Source organism: Argopecten irradians, chromosome 3 (assembly GCF_041381155.1).
Source record: "Argopecten irradians isolate NY chromosome 3, Ai_NY, whole genome shotgun sequence".
Taxonomy (NCBI): domain Eukaryota; kingdom Metazoa; phylum Mollusca; class Bivalvia; order Pectinida; family Pectinidae; genus Argopecten; species Argopecten irradians.
The window spans coordinates 36,621,060-36,644,222 of NC_091136.1; the positions used below are offsets into that span (position 1 = coordinate 36,621,060).

The following is a 23,163-nucleotide window of genomic DNA, read 5'->3' on the forward strand; positions in this document are numbered from 1 at the left end:
TCGAAAACTGTGTTATATCATTGCCACACAGCGAAGAAAACAAACCAGCATGGGACCAAGACGGCATGGGCCAGATGGAAAGAGAAAACACAGAAAGCAGGGCCGGTCAGCTAAGAAAAGAAAAACCGATAATAACAAGAGGTTAAAATGCACTATTTTTAAATACACTAGCATTTATTGGGTTATGATCGTGATCGTTATTGTCAGGATAACGTCGTTTTATGAGTGACATTTCACAAAACGTTACAGAATCTATGGGATGACACTCTACCTCATTTAGTATTTAGTGAAACTTTATCCAAATTTTCGTCTGGCCCACACTTGACCTAGAAACTGTAGATGATCATGTTATGTATTGTAGGTTAATAGAATTTTTTTGACCCAGAAACTGTACGTTGTGTGTTGTAGGATAATTCACAGGGGCCAACTCGATGAAAATGGATATTGTAATACATTTTTTGTATTTGGTGGATGGACTGATGAGTATTTTTAAATACGAGATTTGAAAAATTACTTAAAAATCGGGACATTTACAATAAAACAGAGAAAGAGACGACAGTCGCCATGTTGGATTTTTTTACCCCTACCTCGATTAAAGTTAATTTTTTCATGATAGTGTACCTTTTTTCCTTGAGTCATAGTCACGCATCAGTCATCCGATAATCCATAATATGTGATATATGCAAAATACAGAATTAGCAAGATAGTCATAGAAATGAACAAGCTTTGTGTAACAACTGGTATATCTTTATGATACAATGTACACATGTATTTATTGAATGTCACAACTAGATAGGAAATATTTTCCTCACATTTTCTATCATAATTCATTTTTAGATCACTTCCACAAAAGCAAGGTGAAACCAAAGAGCCTTTTCCAAATGAGGTATTTCTGTTATATTTACGCATTTCAGTTCTTTCATTATGAATTCAAACAATGTCAATTGGAATTGCTTTATGTTATTTTGGGTTTTTCTCATTCAAGGATGGGTATTATTAACAGAGCTAAGTTATGTGGATACTATATTTCACCACAAATAAGACCACCCCCCCACCCCCACCCACCTACCTGTATTTTGACAAAATTCCAGACTTAGGGGGGGGGGGGATGTCTAAAAATAAGACCCCCACCTATTTTTCCATAATCACCAGGACTGTTTTTCATTTGTTTTATTGGCAAAGAAAAATCATGTACATTGTACCAGTAGTAAACATCTGTTTGTGTGCTTGTTATTTTTGTCATTTAGTCAAAGTCAATTGACAGATGATTTATTTTAATTATCAAGAACTACAAATTGTGAACTGCGCTCATATTTAGTTGAAGGCTATGTTCATATTTCACATTCATTGTATTTGCATTGTATTATCTACTCTTATTGTGGTATTTATATTTCAAGGGAATAAAAAAAAAAAAAAAAAAACCCACCTAATTCCCCAATACATACCAACAGATGAATATCTCTGCAAAGTAAACAGACTCCAAGTTGCTGATACACCAGTAACATTAAATGGAATGTAAAAGAGTGAATGATGTATTTTAATGGTTCATGTTTGTTGTGCATACTAGGTACTGGACTCAAGTTCATCAGAGAGTGAAGAGGAGACTGTTAGTGACTACCAGAAACTTATGTTCTCCATCAAGACATCAGGAGCTTCCAAAGCAGGTAAACAGTGCAAATAATTCTAATTCTATGTGTTATATGATAATGTATGGAGGGTTCAGGTTTAAATGACAAATAAACAGCAAAGATTCTGACATCAGCATCTGAAACCATATATATATGAACTCTGCCAGATGTACATGGACCGCACCTATGTGACTTTGAGGTACACCTAAGCTTTTTGCTACTGTAGCGATATATTGCTATTGTGAAAGATAGAGAAGATGTGAAACCAGCATGAAAATTTGATAGATCACAGAAGTATTCTCTGTTGTTACATAATGAAGTGCAGCAATATTTCTATGCTGAATCTTTAGTGAATCTTCTAAGATCAGAGATCTGAAATCATATGTAAGGACTGTACAAGCTATTGATACATACAATGTAGGGATACTGCATGTACAACATTCTTTTTCCAGAATTTAACAATTCAGAATCGGGTGATGAAGAAGAAGATGAAGATGAAAATGATGCAAATGAAGCAGTTGATACCAGTGATGAGGAATCAGAAGAGGATGAAGATAAGGATATGGGAAGTAGTGTTAAGATGAATGGTAAAGATTCAACAACAAAACTGAAGGAGGAAGAGGATGATGAAGTTATGGGGAGCGATGAAGATGAAGAGCATTACCAAATGAAAGAGTCAGGTGAGGCTTGATGTATCTGAACAACAGAATACTATTCTGGATATAGTGTTAAAAGAAATGTCTTTTAGATAGCTCATATGATGGCTCAATTATGTCATCCCATTCTGTAAGCCATCTTAGGGTGGTAAGGTTAGATGATTATTTGGCTGGAGCTTGCCAAGATGGGAGCTGTAGCTTTCATTTTTGGTCAGTTATTATCCAGTATTTGACATGATATGAGGTAAGGCAGGGTACCAAAGGTAGGACTTAATAGGAATCATATGAGCCTTTTGTTTCCCTGCTTTACCATTGTATTTCTAGCCCATTAAGTAAACTATCATCATACGGCGGTGGTAATGTCCTTTTGACACATATTATAAACTAAACCATTGATCCTGAATATAAGCTTAGGATAATGGAAGGATTTCTGTTAACAAAATCTTTGACTGACGTCAAGGGCCAGTATATAGTGTTTGTATGTCTTTGTTTCATTCTATATCTGAAGTCAGGTGACTGTTAAGGCCCATGGGCCTCTTTTTTAGATAATTTGGATGGCATGCAATGGATATGAAATTCAGAAACATCAACAAAGTTGGGGTTTTATTTTATAGGCTAGGTATTTTAGGAATGATTTTGATTCTTTTCAGACCCATTCAGCATTCATTTTGAAAATGATAAAGAAGAAGATTTTATCACAGATTTAGAGAAAAGGGAATCCTGGAAAAAATCAAATACAAAGGTATGGTAGTTTGTAGGTCAATTTTATTTCGTAGAAATGGAGACTGATGGCATGTATGCAGGTATTCCCATTTGATCTGTGAAGATACACTGACAGTTATTACATGTAGATGCCATTTTTAACACCCCTTCTCCACTTTTCCTGCGACGATAGTTCGCGAAGATAATACTATGGTGTTACTTTTCCGGCGGCGTTGTCGTCAACATTTCACATTTAAGTTTTGCGTTTAGCTCTGTTTCTCAAAAAGTTTAAGTCCAATCCAAACCAAACTTTAATAAACATAGTTGAAGGACATCAATATTTCCTCAACACACCTAATTATTGCAGGATTCCTTTCAGGCAGTGGGATGCAGAGGCTGTGAAAATTAGGGATGTTAAACTATTTATAAGACTAGACTTTAAAGTTTTGCGTGTAGTGATGCTAAACTATACTTAAGGATGTATTCTTCTGAGGTTTCAGTCCCGTTGAAGTCTCGTTTCGACAAAGATCAAAGAAGTTATGAGATTTTCAAATACAATTTATCAATATCTGTAGCAAATTGCTAGTTGCAAATTTTGTCAAAAAATTACAGTCCTAACTTTAGCAGATTTTTTATATGGGGATTTTAAGAAATGGCCCATTTAGCGGGCATTTTGAAATTGTGTCTTTTTTCGCTTTGAGTGGAGCCAAAGTTTTACCATTTTTTACTGAAATTGTTTTTACTTAAATCATCACTCCACCAGCATTTTTAGCTGTATCAAGCTAATTTTTGCTGTAAATCTTTACTTGGTTGGTGGTAATTAAAATATTGAGCTTTAATGTGTGAAATGATTCACGTTTTTCAATCTATTTTTACCTTTAATGGTAATTTGAGCACTTTTATTTTTTACTCTAAAATACTGAAAAATAACAAATATTCAAGTGGGGCAAAAAAGTAAGCACACGGACCCCCCATTTTTCTGCCTGATTTTGAAAGAACAAACCTTTCCCTATTGATGTGCAAAATATAAACAAAAGTTTAATACCAGAACTTTTTCTACAAAGGGTTAGATTTGGCAAAAATGGCTGAAAATTGTGCATTTTGTAGCTCAAAATTAAGAGGTAGGGGTAGCATATGTTGTTATTCTGAGAAAAAATGTTTGTCTTATTAATCAAAACTGGTATATTTTAAAAGAAGATTACTGGAAAATAAATTCTACAAACGTTAATACATATTAAACACCTCATTAGGAAATTATGGCTTTAATCTCCTGTGTATATGGTCAAAACAGCAAAATTCCCATAAAATCTAATATTTTGTCAACTAGGTATCTTTGGGTGACAGTAGCTCAAAAACGAGCACACGGACATATGTTTTTTCTTTCATTTTCTTTCATGGTACGAACTCCTCTTTCCAAAAATCTATATTAGAAAAAAAGTTTAATACAAGAAAATTTTGACTTCTCAGAGGAGTACATTCTTAACTCTTTTTCTCAAAAATATAAGTCTGATCCTAAACAATCTTGGAATTTTGCTAAAGACTATCATTATTACCTCAACACACCGAATTATTTCAGGATTCATTGCAGGCCGTGGGATGCAGAGGATGTGAAACTTAGGGATGCTAAATTATACTTAGTTCTTTTTCTCTAAAAGTAGCAAGTGGTGCCAAATGGGTATAACTATATAACAGATATATACCCAACAGTGTTGCTCCTAAGGTATGCAAAAGCAAAATCAGTTCAGGCTTAGAACATTCGAGTCATTTAGTTTGGCTAATAAATCAAGTTCATGGTATTCTTTTTGAAAGAATACTTTACTGTAAGTTTTCTTTTCTCTTATTTGTTTTCCTGTCAATGTATATTGTTACATTAACGAATAACAGAAAGGAGAAACCAGCAGCTAAATTCAAAACACAATTTAATTATATATACAATATTATACAGAGATGGTTTACAATATCTAAAGTAATTGGTGGTGGTACAAGACTAGTACGATGATTTAAAGTGTTACTTATCTGTATGCGAATGTCCTGGTATAATCCTTGATCCTTCCAGGTTTCAAATTAACAATAATCACAAATCCACAAGGAAATTGAATGTCCACCGATGATTTGTAAAGTTCCAGGCAATATGAATAAATCCACACAAAGTGTTGTAATAATCCACAGATAAAGTCACAATAGCTCTCCCAATAGAATCTTATATGGCGCTGTACATATCTTGATATGTCTTATTACAGGTCTCATTACAGTTCTGATTAGCCTTGGACAGCTGGAGTATATATAGCTAAACCGTAATTCAAGAATATTGGAGAACCTTCTACTTCTAGAAATATCTAACTAAAAACAGTAAACAAGTAAACACACATAACTTTCTGGAAATAGATCATTCTAGATCTCTACTTAAAATCAACATGTTTACAAACATATTTGTTTATACATGATTATATTCTAGAAAGTTCTATAACCTAAATCAATGATATGACCTTCATAGGATGTATTGATAAAAAAAACTATAGGAATTATCTCCCTTATCTCATAACTACATGTATTTAGTGTCATACATAACAATATCTATTACACACTAAATATGTTGTAACCCTAGGTTCCACATGTTGGCAGTGCTGTTGTCATGTCATCATTACACCAGTCAAAGACAAACTCCACAGACAGAGATCTGAAGAAACAATATGTAAGTAGTCAAAGGAACAAGAACCTTGTTTCTCTCTGAACTCAGAGTCAGTGACCTTTTATAAACAATTATTTGGGAATTACTACTCCACTTTGAACATACGCCGATACATATTTTGGATGGTAATTCTATGAGGACTTAATTTGTAATTTGTGATAATTTGTTGTCAATTAATGATCACGAGGCAGCAGGTGAGTTTTTCAGCCCATTGGACCATTGTTAGTTTTAATTTGTATTATTACACAGAATTTTTTATTTAAATTAAATGAGGTAAAAGCCATGACTATTTACAGGTGAAGTCTAAGCTGTGTACACAGGTGTTGGAGACCAATAAGAAGAGCTGCAATGTTGAGCAGGATCTGGGGGATTGTAAGTGAAACATTGCTCCCATTAGACTTTATGCCTATGACCTTCTGTGTATACCAGATAGTAAGTTTTGCACAATTCCTCAAATACATGTATTGCTAATTTACACCATTGCCTGACACCATATACAGTTTAACCCTTGTCTAACTCAAGTAACTCCTGTCTTCTATTTTCTTTAAGTCATATCCAAACTTGACTTAAACATTTCACCTTGCCATATTCACTTTTAATATTGCCAAATTCCTGCTAAATTTAAGTATCCAAGGTAAAGATGGCACAATATGTTTCTTGCTAACTGAATTAATTTCGATAATTAAAAGAGAAAAGAAAAATTATGACAATCATTATATAAAGTGAAATACAAGAAAATTTTAACCAATATTTTAATACTCAGTTATTTCTGAAGAATCACAACTTGCTTTATAATTTGTCTTCAGATCCTTTGACTGGCTTCCAAGAAAACTTGTTTAGGATCATCAACAGTTATCAGGTAAGATTCATCTTATTATCGTAAGGATTCATCTTATTATCGAGGGGTTTCTCACTTGAGCACAGCTTTTATAATACAATTAGGGAATCAAACATGTAATTATCATTGCTTGATGATCTATCCATATATCTGTAGACATTGCTTGATGATCTATCCATATATCTGTAGACATTGCTTGATGATCTATCCATATATCTGTAGACATACATATCTTAGAGCAGTCAAATTTTACCACAAACGTGAAAAACTGTAAATTAGGATTTATTAGCATGGATATCAATTCAATACTGGAGATATTCTTTTACAAAATTTAGCAATTAGTGTCTCAAATAAAGTGCAAAAAGCACTAGTTTAGAAAATAAAACTACTGCTAAAATAAGTAAGTTTACATTAGTATCACAACTGAAATGTTTAAACAATGTTACAGGATCTGTACCTACCTAACAGAACGCTGTCTAATGGAGAACAGATCCGTCTGGTCTATTGTCTTCATGCTCTCAACCATGTCCTCAAGTAAGTTATCCTGCTGTTAAAAAGTCATCAATTTTTGCGACACAGTGTTACGATGTTGGTCTGTTTGCTCTAACACAATTCTTTCTTCAGAGTTTTCAATCACTTCTTTTGTTACATATAACATCTTTATGGGACGAGACAGACATGGCTAATACTATATGCTTCCCAGTGTGTGGCAGGGACACATGAACGCATATTAAAACAGGAATTATGCCATTGAAAAGTCTGTGGATGCCATAATTTTTTTCGGTGGAGGAGGGCAAGGGGGGGGCAACTGGATTCAGGTTCAGGTTGACTATCCGTCTGTAGAGACAATGATTGAACAGCTACTGGAGGGATTTCAACAAATTTTGGTTGGCTAAATACTTGCACAGTATATATGCGTGTATGTGCGTAATCAAAATCAAAACAAGATATGTGCTTTCGTAACTCAGTGTTACACAACTGAACACTTTCTTATCTATAAAACAAAACTTCATTTTAAGAAAAATACTGTTGTTGGCCAATAACCTTCATTTTTCATTTCAAAGGACAAGGAGTCGTGTTATAGCCCACAACACAAAACTGAAGAAACGAGACGATGACCAAACAGAGTATGTATTTAGGAAGAGAGGACAATATAGCAAGTCAAGTGGTCAAAGGAGAAAATATAACTTAATGCTTAAAGAAATCGAAAAAAGAATTTAGTTATTCTATTTAGCTTTAAGTTCATTTTTTTTCATTTGATAAGTGTATGAACAAAATTTATTTGCAAACTTAAGAGAATCTATGAGAATCTGCCAACAGTTTGCGTTTAAATTTAAATAAAAAATAGTGACATCAGTGCTTACAAATATTTTTCACTCTACTTGACAAAATGAAATAAGTTTTACAGTAAGATTCTATTGATTTATCAGGGATTATTTTGAAATCAATACCAACATCAATGTCATTGTTTCTATTGTGAGGTACATGTACGTATATGAAAAAAAAAAAGACCAATCTGAAAGTCAGAACTAGCATGAAAATAAAAGAAATCATCATTAATTAAATACACCAATTTGCTGATATAGATAATATGAAGAGACTTATTCTTGACCAGTGTACTTTAATGCCTGTGTTGTTTTGTAGCGGCAGTGATTATCGAGACCAAGGGCTAACCCGGCCTAAAGTCCTCATAGTTCTACCGTTCCGAGAGGCTGCTCTTCGTGTTGTCCAGATGATGACGAGTCTGTTGATGCCAAAGGACCAGGTAAAATGAACTTATATTATAAAAACATTTATTTAATATTGGAACAGAAGAGAAGAAAATGTAGCCACTAGACCAGAATTTGAACCTAGGACCTACAAACACTAGTCAGATGCTCTATATGGTCACATATGATCGACCTAGTCAAATACAAAAAGACAATAAAATAAAGACAGTATGCACAATTCAGAATCATTTAATTGGTTTTTAAACATAGTCACATAATTGATTGTACCGTTTATTATCATGAAAGTCCAATATTGTAGTTTAAGTTGAGATTGTATGCATTAATTCATTATTTGCATATTTTCAGAGGACTGAATGGCCGGTTCAAAGAATATTCAATAATTAGTGTTCTGTTTAATTTCAGAAACATGTAATTGGTAATAAAAAAAGGTTCAACTCTGAATATACAGAACTTGATAAAAGCATCAAGAAGCCTGCAAACAAACCAGGTAGGCTACTCGAGGTATATATAATACACATAACTACAACAACCTACATTTGAAAGAATTTCAATACCAAAAATGTGGTGCAAAAATTCCATTGGAGGCATCATTTTTCAAGTAAGCATTGCTTCCCTTTGAGGCACTCGTTTTTATTTAGTAATTTAAGAAGACTTATCTCCCCTATATATTTTATCATCTTTTTGTCTTCCATTATTTCCCATAGCCTAACTCAATTTGGCCTCAACCTCTTCTAGAATATACAGTATAACTTGTCTAAACCAGATGTGAACGGGACCAGTCGATTTGTTCGGTTTATACAGGTGTCCGGTTTATAGAGGATAGAACCTTATCACAATATATTTACATGGAAATCATCAGAAGATTTTTTTTTATTACAGCATAAACATTTATTCTCACATATGTACATGGTAGAACACAGAATTCCATCCTACGTTTTCTTGGTTTCTGAGGTGTACATGTACGATCCATTTCTCTCGGTGTGCTACATTCAAATGAACTCTCAGAAGTTATGTGTATGTTTTATTGTTAGAATTGACCAAGAAAAGTATTCACAAATACAATGTACATGTAACAAAACCTTCGAATGAAAAGTTGTCACTATCTAGCCCTTAGTATACCGGTACAGGTAAATCCCCGTAGGCGCCTCATGATCAGTCCCATGTGTGAAAACATTGTTGCCGGTTTGCCCAAGTTAATTTTACAAAGAAAGGTAAAGTAACATTTCCTAGACAGTTCCGGTTTTCAGAATATACAGGTTCCGGATTATGCAGGTTTTGGGTACTACAGTTTATTAAGAAATTTGCCAGGACCAAACAAATTAATCGGTATAGACAGGTTTCCGGTTTATACAGGGTTCGGTTTAGATAAGTTATACTGTAACTTCCAATCCCTTGATTTGTAGCTTTTCTGCTTCTGGAAGCTTTTCCATCTAAAAGCTTAAGAAGACTTCTTTTCTTAGAAGAGAGCTCAAATTGAGCTCGGGTATAGTGTTTTGAGTATCAGAAATCGTTTGTTTCTGGAGTATAATATCTTATGGGTCATCTCTATCATGTTTAGCAATAAACCAGTTCTTTGAACTGTTCTCATATAAATCTTTTTATCGTTTTCTTTCCAGCTGAGTACGATGAAATATTTGCTGGAAACATTGATGATCATTTCCGAATTGGAATCGGTGTGGCCAAAAACACCCTCAAATTGTACACACCTTTCTACAGTTCGGATATTATCCTGGCTTCACCTCTCGGACTGAGGACGGTGATTGGAGCGGAGGGGTAGGTAGAAATGCTATACTATATGTTCTCTTTATATTTTTTCTTAAGTTTACTGTGCTGCACTGTCAAGATATCTGACTTCTATAAACATAACTCAACGTGTTCATCTTTGTTACAGATTAAGAGGTGTTATGTGAACAAAATGACATTGGCATTTGTTCATCTTAAAATCAAAAGACAGCATTTTTTAAAACTATGATGTAAGACTCATTTCATAAAATGAACTCTCATTTGAGATAATTATTTACATTCTGAGTAGATAATCTATAAAACTTGGCATTTACCTGGTAATATAGTTACATTGGGTTTTACTTCCATGGATTTCCATAATATAATATCACATCTTTGGTAACTTAAGAATGTGTCAGTTTCATAAGTCCAGTTTTCAGAAATTAATCTACATCCAAGAATATTCACATATATGTTTCAAACTCATGCTTAGAAGTAGAGGGCTAATGGTGGAAAGCCAGATACCTTAACTTTAAAAATATTGTTTTTTTTTTTTTTTTAACTCAGTGATAAGGAACGGGACTACGATTTCCTGAATTCTATTGAGGTCCTCATATTTGATCAAGCTGATATCTTCCTGATGCAGAACTGGGATCATATTACAGTAAGTATGAATATCTTAAATTTATGTCTGGGGTCTGCAGTGACAGAGTAGTTAAGATGTCAAAACATATCACCACAAGCCCTCCACCTCTATGTCATAAATGTGAATACCATGTGGGACAGTTGGAAGGTACTTGATGCAGTTCAGTTGTTTTTTTCACCATGTACTCCAGCTTTCCTCCTCCTCCTCCTCCTCCTCTTTATCCTGGCACATCCTTAATTGACATTGGCCGTTAATAGGACTTTAAACCTATCAAACCCAACCCAATGTAACAATATTGTGGGTCTTTTTTGGCTTGGATATGTTTTGTAAGCATCATAATTTCAAGTTTTATTTCTGAGTGTATAACCAGTAAAGTTTCAATATCTTGTTAGTAAAGAAATTATGTAAAAAGATTGACCTGGTGTACAAAGATGAACGAGTGCATATCGTAATGTTTTCAGCCAAAGATTAATATGTATGTGATGTGTATGTTTGCAGCACCTGATGAAACACCTCCATCTCCAGCCATCGGACGCTCATGGTGTTGACTTCTCTCGAGTTAGAATGTGGACAGTGAATGGCTGGTACGTTCAATTCATTGTTTTCTGAATCCATCATAATTAGCTGAATTCATAATCGATCTGTGTGTACTCATTCACTCACCTCTGGTGGCACATTTGAACTATTCAAAGACTGGAACAGTTCGTACTGGAATTACAGGGGTAATGAGATACATTGTACCTACAGATTGCAGATTGCCAATTATTATATTCTGAAGTTTGTTTTCATGGGAAAAAAATAAAAGTATTTTGTTTGAAAACATTGGTGTTTAGTACATCTCTGTTTTGTTTTCATTTCTTTTCAGGTCCAAGTTTTACAGACAGACTCTGATGTTCAGCTCTGTGGCTGCTCCCCAGATAAATGCCATCATAAACAGGAACTGTTACAGTATCCTTTTATATACACCACAATGTAACATTGGTGACTGAATTCTTGCAATTTAACCACTAGCAATGCACATCAAAGATGTAATGACAGAGTAGTAAAGGTGTGTGGTATGTTGTATTAGCGCTCTTCCAGTCTGGCTGATCATCAGTGGTTAAAGTGTACACGGAATATATTGCCACCTTCAGTTTCTGAGTTTTTTGCAATATATCACGTTTGGTGGTGTAGTAGGATGATAAGTTGTTGAAATCCAAAATGTTGTGATACTCACATAAAGCAGATGTACGTTTTACACTCAATAATGTAGAGTGATAATCAATGTAGAGTTTTATGTTGAATTTCTTTCAATGCGAAGGTTTGAGATTTTTCGATCACATGACAGAATAAGTGTACTAATTAACCCCATTTGGATATATTAACAATCATCATGGTGTTATTTTAGTCATTTTTCCTAGAATGTGATGGTGGAGGTGGAAGGCAGTCATTTTTTCCTAGAATGTGATGGTGGAGGTGGAAGGCGAGATTGGCGATGGAACAGGATTATTTGTATGGAGGGAAATCCGTTCTGAATTCACGGTTATAAGTGGGTTTGGACAGGTGGCAATAAAATGGGGTTTTACTGTAATGATCCTATTATGAATATGAATTTTGATCATGCTGTACATTGGACAAATATCCTTAACCTATATCAGATTACGCTGGAAAGGTGATGGTGAGTCGACCAGATACCAGTGGGACCATCTGTCAGATTGTTCTACAACTTCCTCAGGTATGTATACAGGGGTCATATACTGTATAATTACTTATTATCATAGCAACTTAATTTCACGTTTTTATGCCCAACAACATTTACAGGTGAAATGCTCTACTGTACTTGTATTGTAGTGAAATCTTTTTCTCAGAGATATATTGTTGCAAATTCTAAAAGCCTGCGAAATATATGAAAATAAATCACACGGACAAATAATTTTGTTTACAGTATAGCTGTTTTGACATTAAAGAAATTATTTTACCCAATTTAAATAGTTTTTGAAGTGACTATTTATCATTTTGGATATTTAGTAATTAATTGACATAAGGCATTGAAAAATAGATGTGAATGAACTAAATCAGAATGGTGTCACAAATAATTATAATAAAGAAGAGTAATTTAGATTTTCATACAAAATAAATATATGGACAGATCATGTTAAGTTTTAGAAATTTGATGAACTCGTTTTGACTGATTTTCATTGTTTGTACAGACTTATCACAAGGTACAGACATCTAGTTATGCTTCAGCAGCTGATGACAGATTTGAATTCTTTATCAAAAAGGTAATTTTTTATGCTTTGCTAATAATGGTAACTTCTATTTTTGAAAACAGCAAGAATCCAGAACCATTTCATTTCTCATTCCCTACTAAAAACCTCCTCACCTGATAAATGTTTGGATAAGTGATTAGTAATGAATCATTTCCTGTCTTCTGTTCGGAGACAATTGGAATACATAAACATCTATCCACTGATCTGTATAGGTAAATGATCCACTCTTCTGTGCATATGGTGTTGGTACAGTTCCCTTTCTACTCTGCTAAACATATGATATACAAATGCTAATTCATCTGAAATTTATCTACCTTCTACTGGTAGGTTATTTTCTTCTCAAAGTTAAAATATTTAACCTGATTTGAGCATCTCAAAAGATTTCTCTTCTTAGAAGAGCACAAATTGAGTCCTCAGAATTAGTTAAATTATCTTCCCTCTACTGTGTGGGAGATATCGTTTGGTTATCTCATCTCTATTTTGATTGACTTACCTCCCTTTTACTTGATGGAAAAACTTTTATGAAGAATATTGGTCGGTTATTTGCAGATCCTGCCACATCAAAAAGAAGCACTGAAAGCACAGACAATTCTTTTTATACCGTCCTATTTCGACTTTGTCAGACTTCGTAACCACTTTGTCAGAGAAGATCTGGACTTTTCACAGATCTGCGAGTAAGTATGAAATTGAGTCTTTGGGTTTTAGACTATCGGCATTAAGTTTATCGCGGGCCGACTGCCACCACTGTATATTTAATTATCAAGTTGTTTTAATGAAATCTAGGTGTGATTACTACTTATAATACATTTTATTAATTCAAAGATACTCCAGTGATAAGAACAACTCTAGATCCAGAAGCTATTTCTTCCATGGAAATGCCCATTTCCTGCTTTACACTGAGAGAGCCCATTTCTTCAAGAGGTAAGTTCGCTGAGATTCACAGGATAGCAAAGATTAGCAAGTGTTATATTTAAAACCTGCTTGAAGTTTAAAAAATATTTCAGTTAGATATAGACATTTTGCAGTTTTACTTTTCTTTATTCCACTTTGAAATGATAAAGTTAACCACAGTGAATTAATGGCTAAGTATCCTACAATCTCTTACTCTCATTTGAACTTATCAGATTCTTAGTTCATTAATTTCATGCATATTCTATTGAACATGAACTTTAGCTTGAACCTCAAGTTATTAAATGAGACTAGGATCCACAATATTTATTCAATACAGGACATGTCACGGAAACCATACCATAAAAAGTTATTCATTTTGGAGTCCTTAGATCAGCTAGATAAGTTACAAGTCTTGATATCACTCAAAAAAAGATATTGTCATATCATGCTGAAGAAATCATCACATGAGTCACGTGTTTCGTTATCTTCATTATTTATCCAGAAACTTTAAATTCAGTGGCATATTTGTTTTGATTTCAGGTTCAAGTTGCGAGGTATTCGCCATCTTGTGTTCTATGAGCTGCCTACATTTCCTCACTATTACAGTGAGTTATGTAACATGATCCAGGACTCGAAGGACACGTGTACATGTACTACGCTGTACACTCAGTACGACGCCCAGAAACTGGCCGAGGTGGTCGGTACTAACAGGACAGCCATCATGATTAACTCTAATAAAACTACACACATGTTTGTTACCGGGGAGAATACATGACATCGTGTCAACAACTCGTCGAGATACAGCAATCATCAAATCTCAACAATCTCTAGTGGTACAACAGGCCTCTGATAATATTTACAACGAAGAGCTGCTTTGAAATCCAAGATGACGATGTCAGTGACAAGAGAAATAGTTCTATTCGTATCAACACATTAATTTCTTAACATTCATGAAGGACATTGAAGGCTTGAAATGAAATGAAGTTAATGCTGTTTTAATTAGAACAAAAAGGAATCTTTTAAAGTTTGCAATATTTTACTGGATTTTAGATCGTAAATGGTGCTTAAATTCAGGTATGTGTTTACTTTTATTCTATTGTACATGTTACGTTGACCTTGTTATGAGGTAGTACTCTGTAAAGTTGTACTATGTCAGTGCCAAGACAAGGCAATCAATCTGTTATCTGTCAAAGATACATCATATGAATGATCTGTTATAAAAGAAAAAAATATTTAAAGTCCTGTTATTGTCATGTTTCACTTTTCAGTAAGTGAGTGGGTGTTAATCTACACCAAACTGCAATGTATTGTCTTAATACTTATGCTGTATTATCCGCTTTCTTCCACTAATCCACCTGGTACATGACATCTAATTTCATCAATGATCACTGGAGTAAAAAATGTGTTTGAAGGACTTGTATGCGACTCTATAATCAAGATACCTTTAAGCCTGGTATTTGGTATGGAGCATGCAAAGGTTAGAAGGTTTAAATTGAAATACCAAGAGATTCAGAATGTATTTAGGATGAGCCTATAGCATGAAGTTTATCAGTCAAATGAAATACTGGTACTTTGACCTGGCCATAGCCAGACACACTTAAATGCGTCAGCGGATTTGTTTCAATTTAAGTAATTATGTTGGTCCTGTAACATGTGTATAAACTATGATGATTTATTACTGAATCTGACCAATAGTGAGCAAATGACCAATGCTGACAAACTAGCCATTGGACAGATCATCTTTATTTTAGTTTGCATTGAGCTTTCAAATACATATTATTTTCATGAATTGTGTGAATGATATACAAATTATTTATGGTAGAATTCAATGGCACACATTCTTTGACATTTATTCAAGATACTTTGAAGAAACACAATCAAGAAACCCAACCCTTGATTGGTTTTGTGAGTTGAACACATATAACAACATGAAATGTTACAACACTAACTGAATCCAATTAAAACTTTCACTCGATCAAATACACTGAGTTGAGTTTAAAATCAATCTTTCAAGTGCTGACTTCTCAAATTGAATGAACATGTAGATAATTATGAATTGTCATTTGTTTACCCAAGTTCTAACTCAATATGAGATGACAAATACTGCTAGTACCATTATAGATCCTCGATCAGTCATACATAAATGTATACACTTATCACTGAGCTATAGTCTCCTGATTGTTGTTACCTATGGAAACCAACTTATTGACCCCCTGAAATTTCAAAATAAATTGTCTCAGCCTTAGAATAGGAAGAGTTGAAATGTTAAGTTAGGGGTGGAAATATCGTTTTCACTTCATCATTGAGCACGTCTGACAACAGTAGGTCCCAATGAGGCGATGGTCGCATATAAGTTTACGACCGTATTTCATAGCTAAAGATGTGCAGTAAGATAGGTCTCTGTCGCCGTCAGGACACTCTGAAAAAGCCAAATGTCCTCTTTTCAAATAAAAAAACCACCAAAACACCAAAAGTTGATGATTTGTTATAACAATAATCTTCAAACACATCATAATAAAAGATTATAACCGTAAGTTGCGAGATTAGCGCTGTAATGAATTGTTTATTGTGTTCCACATTTTTTTTTATTTGAAAGCAATGTCTAATCTGAGAGTGCAATTCTTATTAAGCGGGAAGGTTTCGGCAATCCGTAAGGTGCTAAATTAAGGTAACATTTGAATAATTGTGTTCTTTTCTCTCCTATCGAATTGGAATATTTAGTATTATTATTTTCTCTCCTTGGACATAACGGATACATACCAGTCGTTGTGGTAGGTTTTTGTAATTGGAACTCCCTAAGATTTCCTATAGCTATCGTTGATGGATCTACACAATTGCCAAGATGACATACCTGAGAAAAAAGTATAACGGTATATTTTTGTTAATATGTATTGAATAGGTGATGGTATGTCGTGCATTATTGGACAAAATATTTAGTAGATAACGAACCTTATGATGTGAGCAAATTGTCCCCGGTAGTGCTCCAAGTTGTGATTTGGTTTGGCAGATTCTAGTATTTCCTGGGTTGACACACCAGAGTCGTTCACACATGTTAGTGTTCAGTACGGTGCGCTGAAGGGAATCATTGTTACACATTTAAAGATTAGTTATTTAGGATGCAATGTCTGCAAAATGGCATACCTTTCAATTTCAATTTGAATTCTCCATTGCTATGGACATTGTGGTCTATCAGTCATAACAATAATCAATAATCAAAAATAAAATATTTGTCATTGAACACATTATTTTTTCCAAGTAAATTATCCTGTCAAAGTAAAATTGCTGAATGAATTTGCGTTCCGCAATTTGATCCTATTCTTACTGCAAATTGCACTGAATATCTTCTCTTTATCCATAATGAACAGATATTCAGCAAAATATGCAGCAGGAATAAGACCAAAATTCACCCAGCAATTTTAAATTGACAGGGTAATTTACTTTGAAAAAATAGCGTGTTTATAACCTTATTGGCTAGAAACAATTGAGTTATCGATATTTTAAGATAACTTACCTGACAGAAATCCGACTGTGAACCAAACACCATCTGGCACTGTTTCGTCAGCCCATATAAGGAGCCGGGTGATCTGTTACCTGTTCGGTTATATGGTTCTTGAGTTCCTCCCGTTAAACAGTGCCTCCGACTCCTATTTCATGATAAATACAAAATAGGTTTGTACAATTCTAGAAATGAGTAATGAGTGGAATGAATCAAATAGCAAGCAAATGTAAGAGGAAAATAAAATCGGAATTAAATTCGGAGATTTTCATTGCAAACACTCACGACACAAGTTTAGGCTCAAAATGAGAATAGGAAGACTTTGACAAGGCATATGAAATGCCTAACAATTTGTAATGTACACGGATAATGACTACAGGTGAAGTACTCACTGAAGATGGTGTGTCATCTGTTTGATGCTGCAGTCGGAGAAGTAGAACATCGAGGTGACCGCCTTACCCTTGGCGCTCTGCCTTGGGGACATGACGTTATTCCTGTCTGCTGAACAGTCGGGGTTCAGGCGGTCGCCATCGTGTGTAGCACCTAGACTATATTATAGAAAATAACCACTGGGAATCATTTATTGTTTTCCATCCACCAAACTCACTTTTAATAGCATTAATGAGCAGGATACTTTTTGCGATGATAATACATAGACATATATTTTGATATGTAATGTTGCTTACCATTTGCTTGCAGAAGACATGAAACTATTCTTCTTAGAAATTTCGATTGTAATTTAAGTTAGCATCGAAACAGCTCCAGCTGTATGTCTCCACTACATCCGTATTCATGACTGAATGTCGCATAATTTAATTTTAAACATAATTCTCAATATCTTTTGGGGGTTATGAATCATAGACTAAAAACGAACGGACATTGTTTTTCATAGACGCTTCGCGTCTAAAAGAATAATGCTTATAATCTAATTCAGATAACTCAATCAGGTACTAATTAGGCATAAATTTTCATGATTTTACTAACTTTTACAATAAAGCAAATGGAGTTGAGGCGCATTGATATCTTATCCAATAATTCACTTTGGCCATTGACTGCCGCTTTTAAAATTCCCCGCGAAACCGTTCTGTATGTTTGACGTCATAATACTTGACGTACCATTCTTTCGGTCTATGGAAAATAACCTCAAAGACCTAACCAATAGAAATGAGTGTAACATAAGAAATTAAATTATATCGTCATAAATGCAGTTACACATAAAACCATGAAAAGAAGTTGTCGTGATAGAAAGTGCATTTTACAGTAAAGTTGTGTTAACGTGCAAGTCGGAGCTGGTGATGATACTAGCTGAGTTCGAATTTTGCTCATACAGTATACCTTACATACCCGAAAAGTAGTACTTCAGCATTATTTCATATCGAAAAGTTTTCGATGTGCAGTGTGATGTTTGATAATAATATTGTTTTCTTGTCATACCTGTGTCCAAGTTCGTGTGTGGTAATTCCAACAGCGAGAAAATCACCATTGTCGTATACTACAGAAGATGATTTCCCTTCCAAACTTCGACATATCGTCCCGATATACGCCAGACCTGCACATATCAACAACACAAACATCATGTATATTAGTTTTAATTAAAACATATTCCATTGTGATATTTTATATACAATGGGATTGGGCACAAGTTTCCCAACATATGAAGCCTGTATATTGGTTATGACTGGTAAATGATGAATCGGGGAAAACGAAAATTCCAATCCTAAACGACAAAAAGTTTGTCTTCGTCTTACCGTCAACTTTCCTTTTCCCTTTGTAAAGTCGGTGTCTGAAATCAAATAAACATCGCTTTATTAACCGAATGTGTTTTGTTTTTGTAAATAAGTTATGAAGTTAAACGAGTATATTTTTTCACTAATAAGACATCTACATACATTATATGTGACATCTGAAAGCGTAGATAGAGCTTCCGGGGGATATAAGTCTCCAAAACGCCATGTCCTTACCCCGTAAAAGCCACGGCATGATCATAGGTTGGTAGATCGGGATGTTTCCTTCGAAGCCACAGCTGGAACTTAGTCAGAGCTTTATCCACATTTGCAACACCTTCGCGGACAGTCCTAGGCCAGGTCACAGAGTTCTCCAACCAACTAGCTTCTGCTCGATTCTAAAAACATTTGTAGATCGTTAGGATATTGGGAAACTTTGTGAATCGTTATGAATAATAAAGCTTGGATTTTGAGAGGAAAATTGTCATTTTTGCATTAAACTGTTTTGTCAAAAAAAAGAAGAAGAAAAATGCAAGCTCAGAAATGACCATCACGACCATACATATTCTTACCTTCGGAATAACAATTCCGACCAGGCTGACACGTACAGCTAGTAATGGCGATTTGATTGTCGAGAAGCGCTGGTCAACCTAGAAAAGATGCAAATAAATAGACCATTTTTACCTAATTTGTTTGAGTCTACATTTCCCTTTGTCACGCTAACATATTTGAAAAGTATGAAATACAAACCAAACTCAGAATAGGTTAAACTAGTGGACGTATGAACAACATACAATAGTATTTGTACTATGAATAAAATCACGCGCACGGAGAATATAACCTGGCCTTGATTTCTCGAAACAAAAGACTTAAGTCAAAACTTAAGTTTTTTCTCTTATGTAACTTATATGACAATTTATGACTAAAGTCAGTTTTTGACTTAAGTTTGTTTCAAGAAATCGGGGTCAGGTGCTACTGGAGTGTAAGCGTCACCTGCTCAATCACAGACTGCACCTTAATTATGTGGTGATACCAGTAACACTGGCCACTGAGATCACTTGGTTTCAATCAGTTTTAGTAAGCCGATATCTACAATTCAAACGACTACGTTGGGTAACAAAAAGAAAGACTTTGATACGAATACGACTTGTAATGTACATACATATGCAAATGTATATGATGATATTATGGTATATCATGATGTGATTATTTTGAAAGGCAACGTTTGTTTTTATGCATTCAACACAAGACTATAGAGAAGAACACCATACCATTGAGAAGAGAATATGGTAGTATCGTTCGATTTCCGCGTGTGCTTTCCTCTTGTCGTTGCGGTATTGTCGGAGATACTTCCGGTACAGACAGTAGTCCACTACCGCCAGAACCTCTATATTGGCCTCCAAACGTGTGTAACTCTCTCCGGGCATACCTACAAAATAAAAAGATGTTTGAAATATATGGACCATACATATGTGTCATTTTACATTTAAGCTTCCGATTGCAAAAAACAAGTCTTTTTGACATCTATACCTTTAAGAAAGAATGCAGAGAATTTCTTTTGATGGTGTCCTATTCGTACGGAAATTCTATATGACGTGCACATTTGGACTTACGAAGGTCCTGTCCAAGTTGTAATACTGCTTCTCCAGTATCAGCATTTACATAATCTACAATATCTTCCTGTGTGGTGTCCTCTTCTGTGAGGAACTCCCATGAAGCTGGTACATCGGGGTAAGCCTGTGGAGACATCTAAAACGGAAAATTACTCTTTACTAAAAAAAACTTGAATATTTCATGATGTTTGTGGTTTCACATCGTCGTGAATGTTTTTAGGTGGTATCATGAATACTGTGAACTAACTTCGTGTTTTCATACCTAACTACCTTTTCGCGACGATTAAAAATAGCAATTATGCCAAAACGTTTTACTGTATTATGCCCGACACTTTTTTCGCCGATTTAACTTGCCTGCGAAACTGAATCGCACGCGAAATTCAGTTGTTTTACGGTTAATGGATAAGATCATATCCCTTAGTTCTTCTAATGATACAACCATTTAACAATGTATTTCATCTTATCGTTCAACAGTTGAGATATGTTGTGGGTCTATATAAATATGTTTTATATTGTAACTGAGGTGTATCGTTGCTACTTTGTCCAGTATTAGTTTATCACTTTGTCGCGTATTTGTTGAGACAATAACACATTTACTGTTACCGCTATCGTCCATTTACAAAATTTAAATTCAAACTCATTATCCTACCTGTTCAGAAGTTCTATTTATCGACCGGAATGATAGGGAATGCCGGAAACATACGAGGACAAATCAAACTAACAAATATTAAATTAAAAACAAATACTTACTTGATTACGTTTTGGTTGGTATATTTATTAAGTTCACGCAACAATATTTTTTGGTCTTTTGAATTATTTGATTAGTATTAGACTGTCACTGTATTGTAATTTTCATCACTTCACCACATATCGTGGTCACAATAGAAGCTCGACCCATACAGTACTCGAAGTTAGACCCGGTGTCGACAAAAATAATTTCTCAGCTAGTACATAGTCTGGCTGTCATACCTGATGACCCTGCTCCATATCTGGATATTGGGACCACTCTGTAAATACCCTATCATCATAGGTTTCAGACTCGGGCACATCGTCCTGTGTGTTTGTATTAGTGTAGTCTCCAGTTTCTGGTAAATCCCACACGTTTCCTATAACAAGACAATCACACCATTACAATAAGGAAATCATAACCCAAACTTAGATTTGATTATAGATTATAGTTATCTAGGGACAGAGACATGGCGTCCCTTGCCTCTTCCCACACTTCGTAATATTGCCTAACTATGATAGGGTAACTGATGATAAAATTATATGATATGAAATAAAACACGTTTGAAGCTTCTCCATGTTCTACATTTCTACGAGCCTCCACGCATACCTTTTCATATTAATAAATATTCCAATGTTTACCGATATTAAATACTTTAGTATGTCACCTATTTTCTTCCTTACACATCTGTTATATGAAATTATATATTAACTTTTTTGATAATATACGTCTACGCTATCCCTAGTAATTAAAGTTTAATTTATAACTTACCTTGATTTAATAGAGTCCATGAGAAACACAACGAAGAACAAACACTACAGTATATAAAGATAGAATATACAACCATCGTTAAGTTAACCCGCATGTGTTATGACAGTATGTGGTGCAAAAGAGATTTAAGTACATTGAAACGTCACGGAGATGTATCAAAGAAGGGCATTGACGTTTGAGAACCAGATCACCACAGTGCTGTTTGAGATACAATTAAAACATATTGCTGCAGATACTCTATATGTTATCTTGACATGCTTTTCAGAAAGAAGTAATTTTAACTTGTATTTCAAAATATGACTTGGTTGCCAATTCTTTATTTTCTAACTCACTTTTCGTATTTCATTTCTTACTTATATTAGCCTATTCATTCTCCCTTTTGTGAAAAGTTTAAATGTAACACTTGAAATTAATGCTACATTTTCTAGGGTGAAGCTGACAATACGCCGTGTTATTGGGTACTTGGGCGGATGAAGACGGCCTTACCGACCAATCCCCACACTCTGAAGCTTAGTGCAAGATTTGCATCAGGTGGCCAGTTCAGAGACACCATGTTAGTACGTTGGTCTTTAACACTAACTATCTGTGTGTATAATTAACGGACATATTAGATGAGGAGGTGGATTGTACCTTCGTTCAGATTTGTGGTTGAAGATCACAACTAACTTTAAAGTGTTCTCAATCCGAATGACTGACCCCGCGGTTAACTGACTAGTGCTTTATAGATATATAGGATGTTTACGTCATTACATATTAATGCAGAGATCACACCACTGAACTACTTATTTAATTAGCTTATGATTAATGTACATGTATAATGGTAACTCCCAACTACAAGTTAGTATAGGGTCAAATGCATTTAGTTTAGTTTCGATAAAATGGGAGAATAAATATGAATGTATCAGCACATATCTACTACATTGTTCATCTGTGAATTAAACGGATTAAGTAAGGAAAACATTATTCAATATATTTATCAGCTACCAACACATATTGGGTTTGCCGTGAACTGCAGTCAGCAATAATGTGTAGGCTAGTTAGCACGATGGTCTGAATATAATTAATTTGTTGATACACACAG

The 23,163-nt window shown here is 34.6% G+C and overlaps 2 protein-coding genes across 3 annotated transcripts; one reads left to right on the top strand and one right to left on the bottom strand.

Moving 5' to 3' along the window:
• Nucleotides 1–5: 5 nt before the first annotated feature.
• LOC138318430 (U3 small nucleolar RNA-associated protein 25 homolog) lies at nt 6–14,989 on the top strand. The gene is made up of 21 exons (XM_069260770.1): nt 6–141; nt 838–886; nt 1,568–1,664; nt 2,081–2,308; nt 2,935–3,026; nt 5,592–5,678; nt 5,972–6,047; nt 6,482–6,534; nt 6,962–7,047; nt 7,578–7,640; nt 8,158–8,278; nt 8,646–8,730; nt 9,860–10,016; nt 10,533–10,629; nt 11,110–11,195; nt 11,477–11,559; nt 12,249–12,325; nt 12,801–12,872; nt 13,410–13,534; nt 13,683–13,781; nt 14,292–14,989. The coding sequence occupies exons 1-21, from the start codon at nt 50–52 to the stop codon at nt 14,524–14,526; spliced, it is 2,160 nt and encodes a 719-aa protein (XP_069116871.1). The 5' UTR covers nt 6–49; the 3' UTR covers nt 14,527–14,989.
• Nucleotides 14,990–15,303: 314 nt separating this feature from the next.
• On the bottom strand, nt 15,304–22,306 carry LOC138318431 (metalloprotease mig-17-like). Of its 2 annotated transcripts, none has more exons than XM_069260772.1 (13): nt 22,083–22,306; nt 21,554–21,690; nt 20,585–20,708; nt 20,243–20,400; nt 19,544–19,621; nt 19,209–19,369; nt 18,996–19,030; nt 18,682–18,796; nt 17,640–17,795; nt 17,263–17,395; nt 16,701–16,823; nt 16,512–16,602; nt 15,304–16,170 (listed from the first exon to the last, which is right to left on the bottom strand). In XM_069260772.1, exons 1-13 carry the CDS (start codon nt 22,174–22,176, stop codon nt 16,043–16,045), a joined length of 1,533 nt encoding a protein of 510 aa, XP_069116873.1. In that variant the 5' UTR covers nt 22,177–22,306; the 3' UTR covers nt 15,304–16,042. The 2 variants fall into 2 exon arrangements, with proteins under 2 accessions (XP_069116873.1, XP_069116872.1); XM_069260771.1 differs by having other exon boundaries at nt 20,585–20,720; nt 22,083–22,304.
• Between the last annotated feature and the right edge of the window lie 857 nt (nt 22,307–23,163).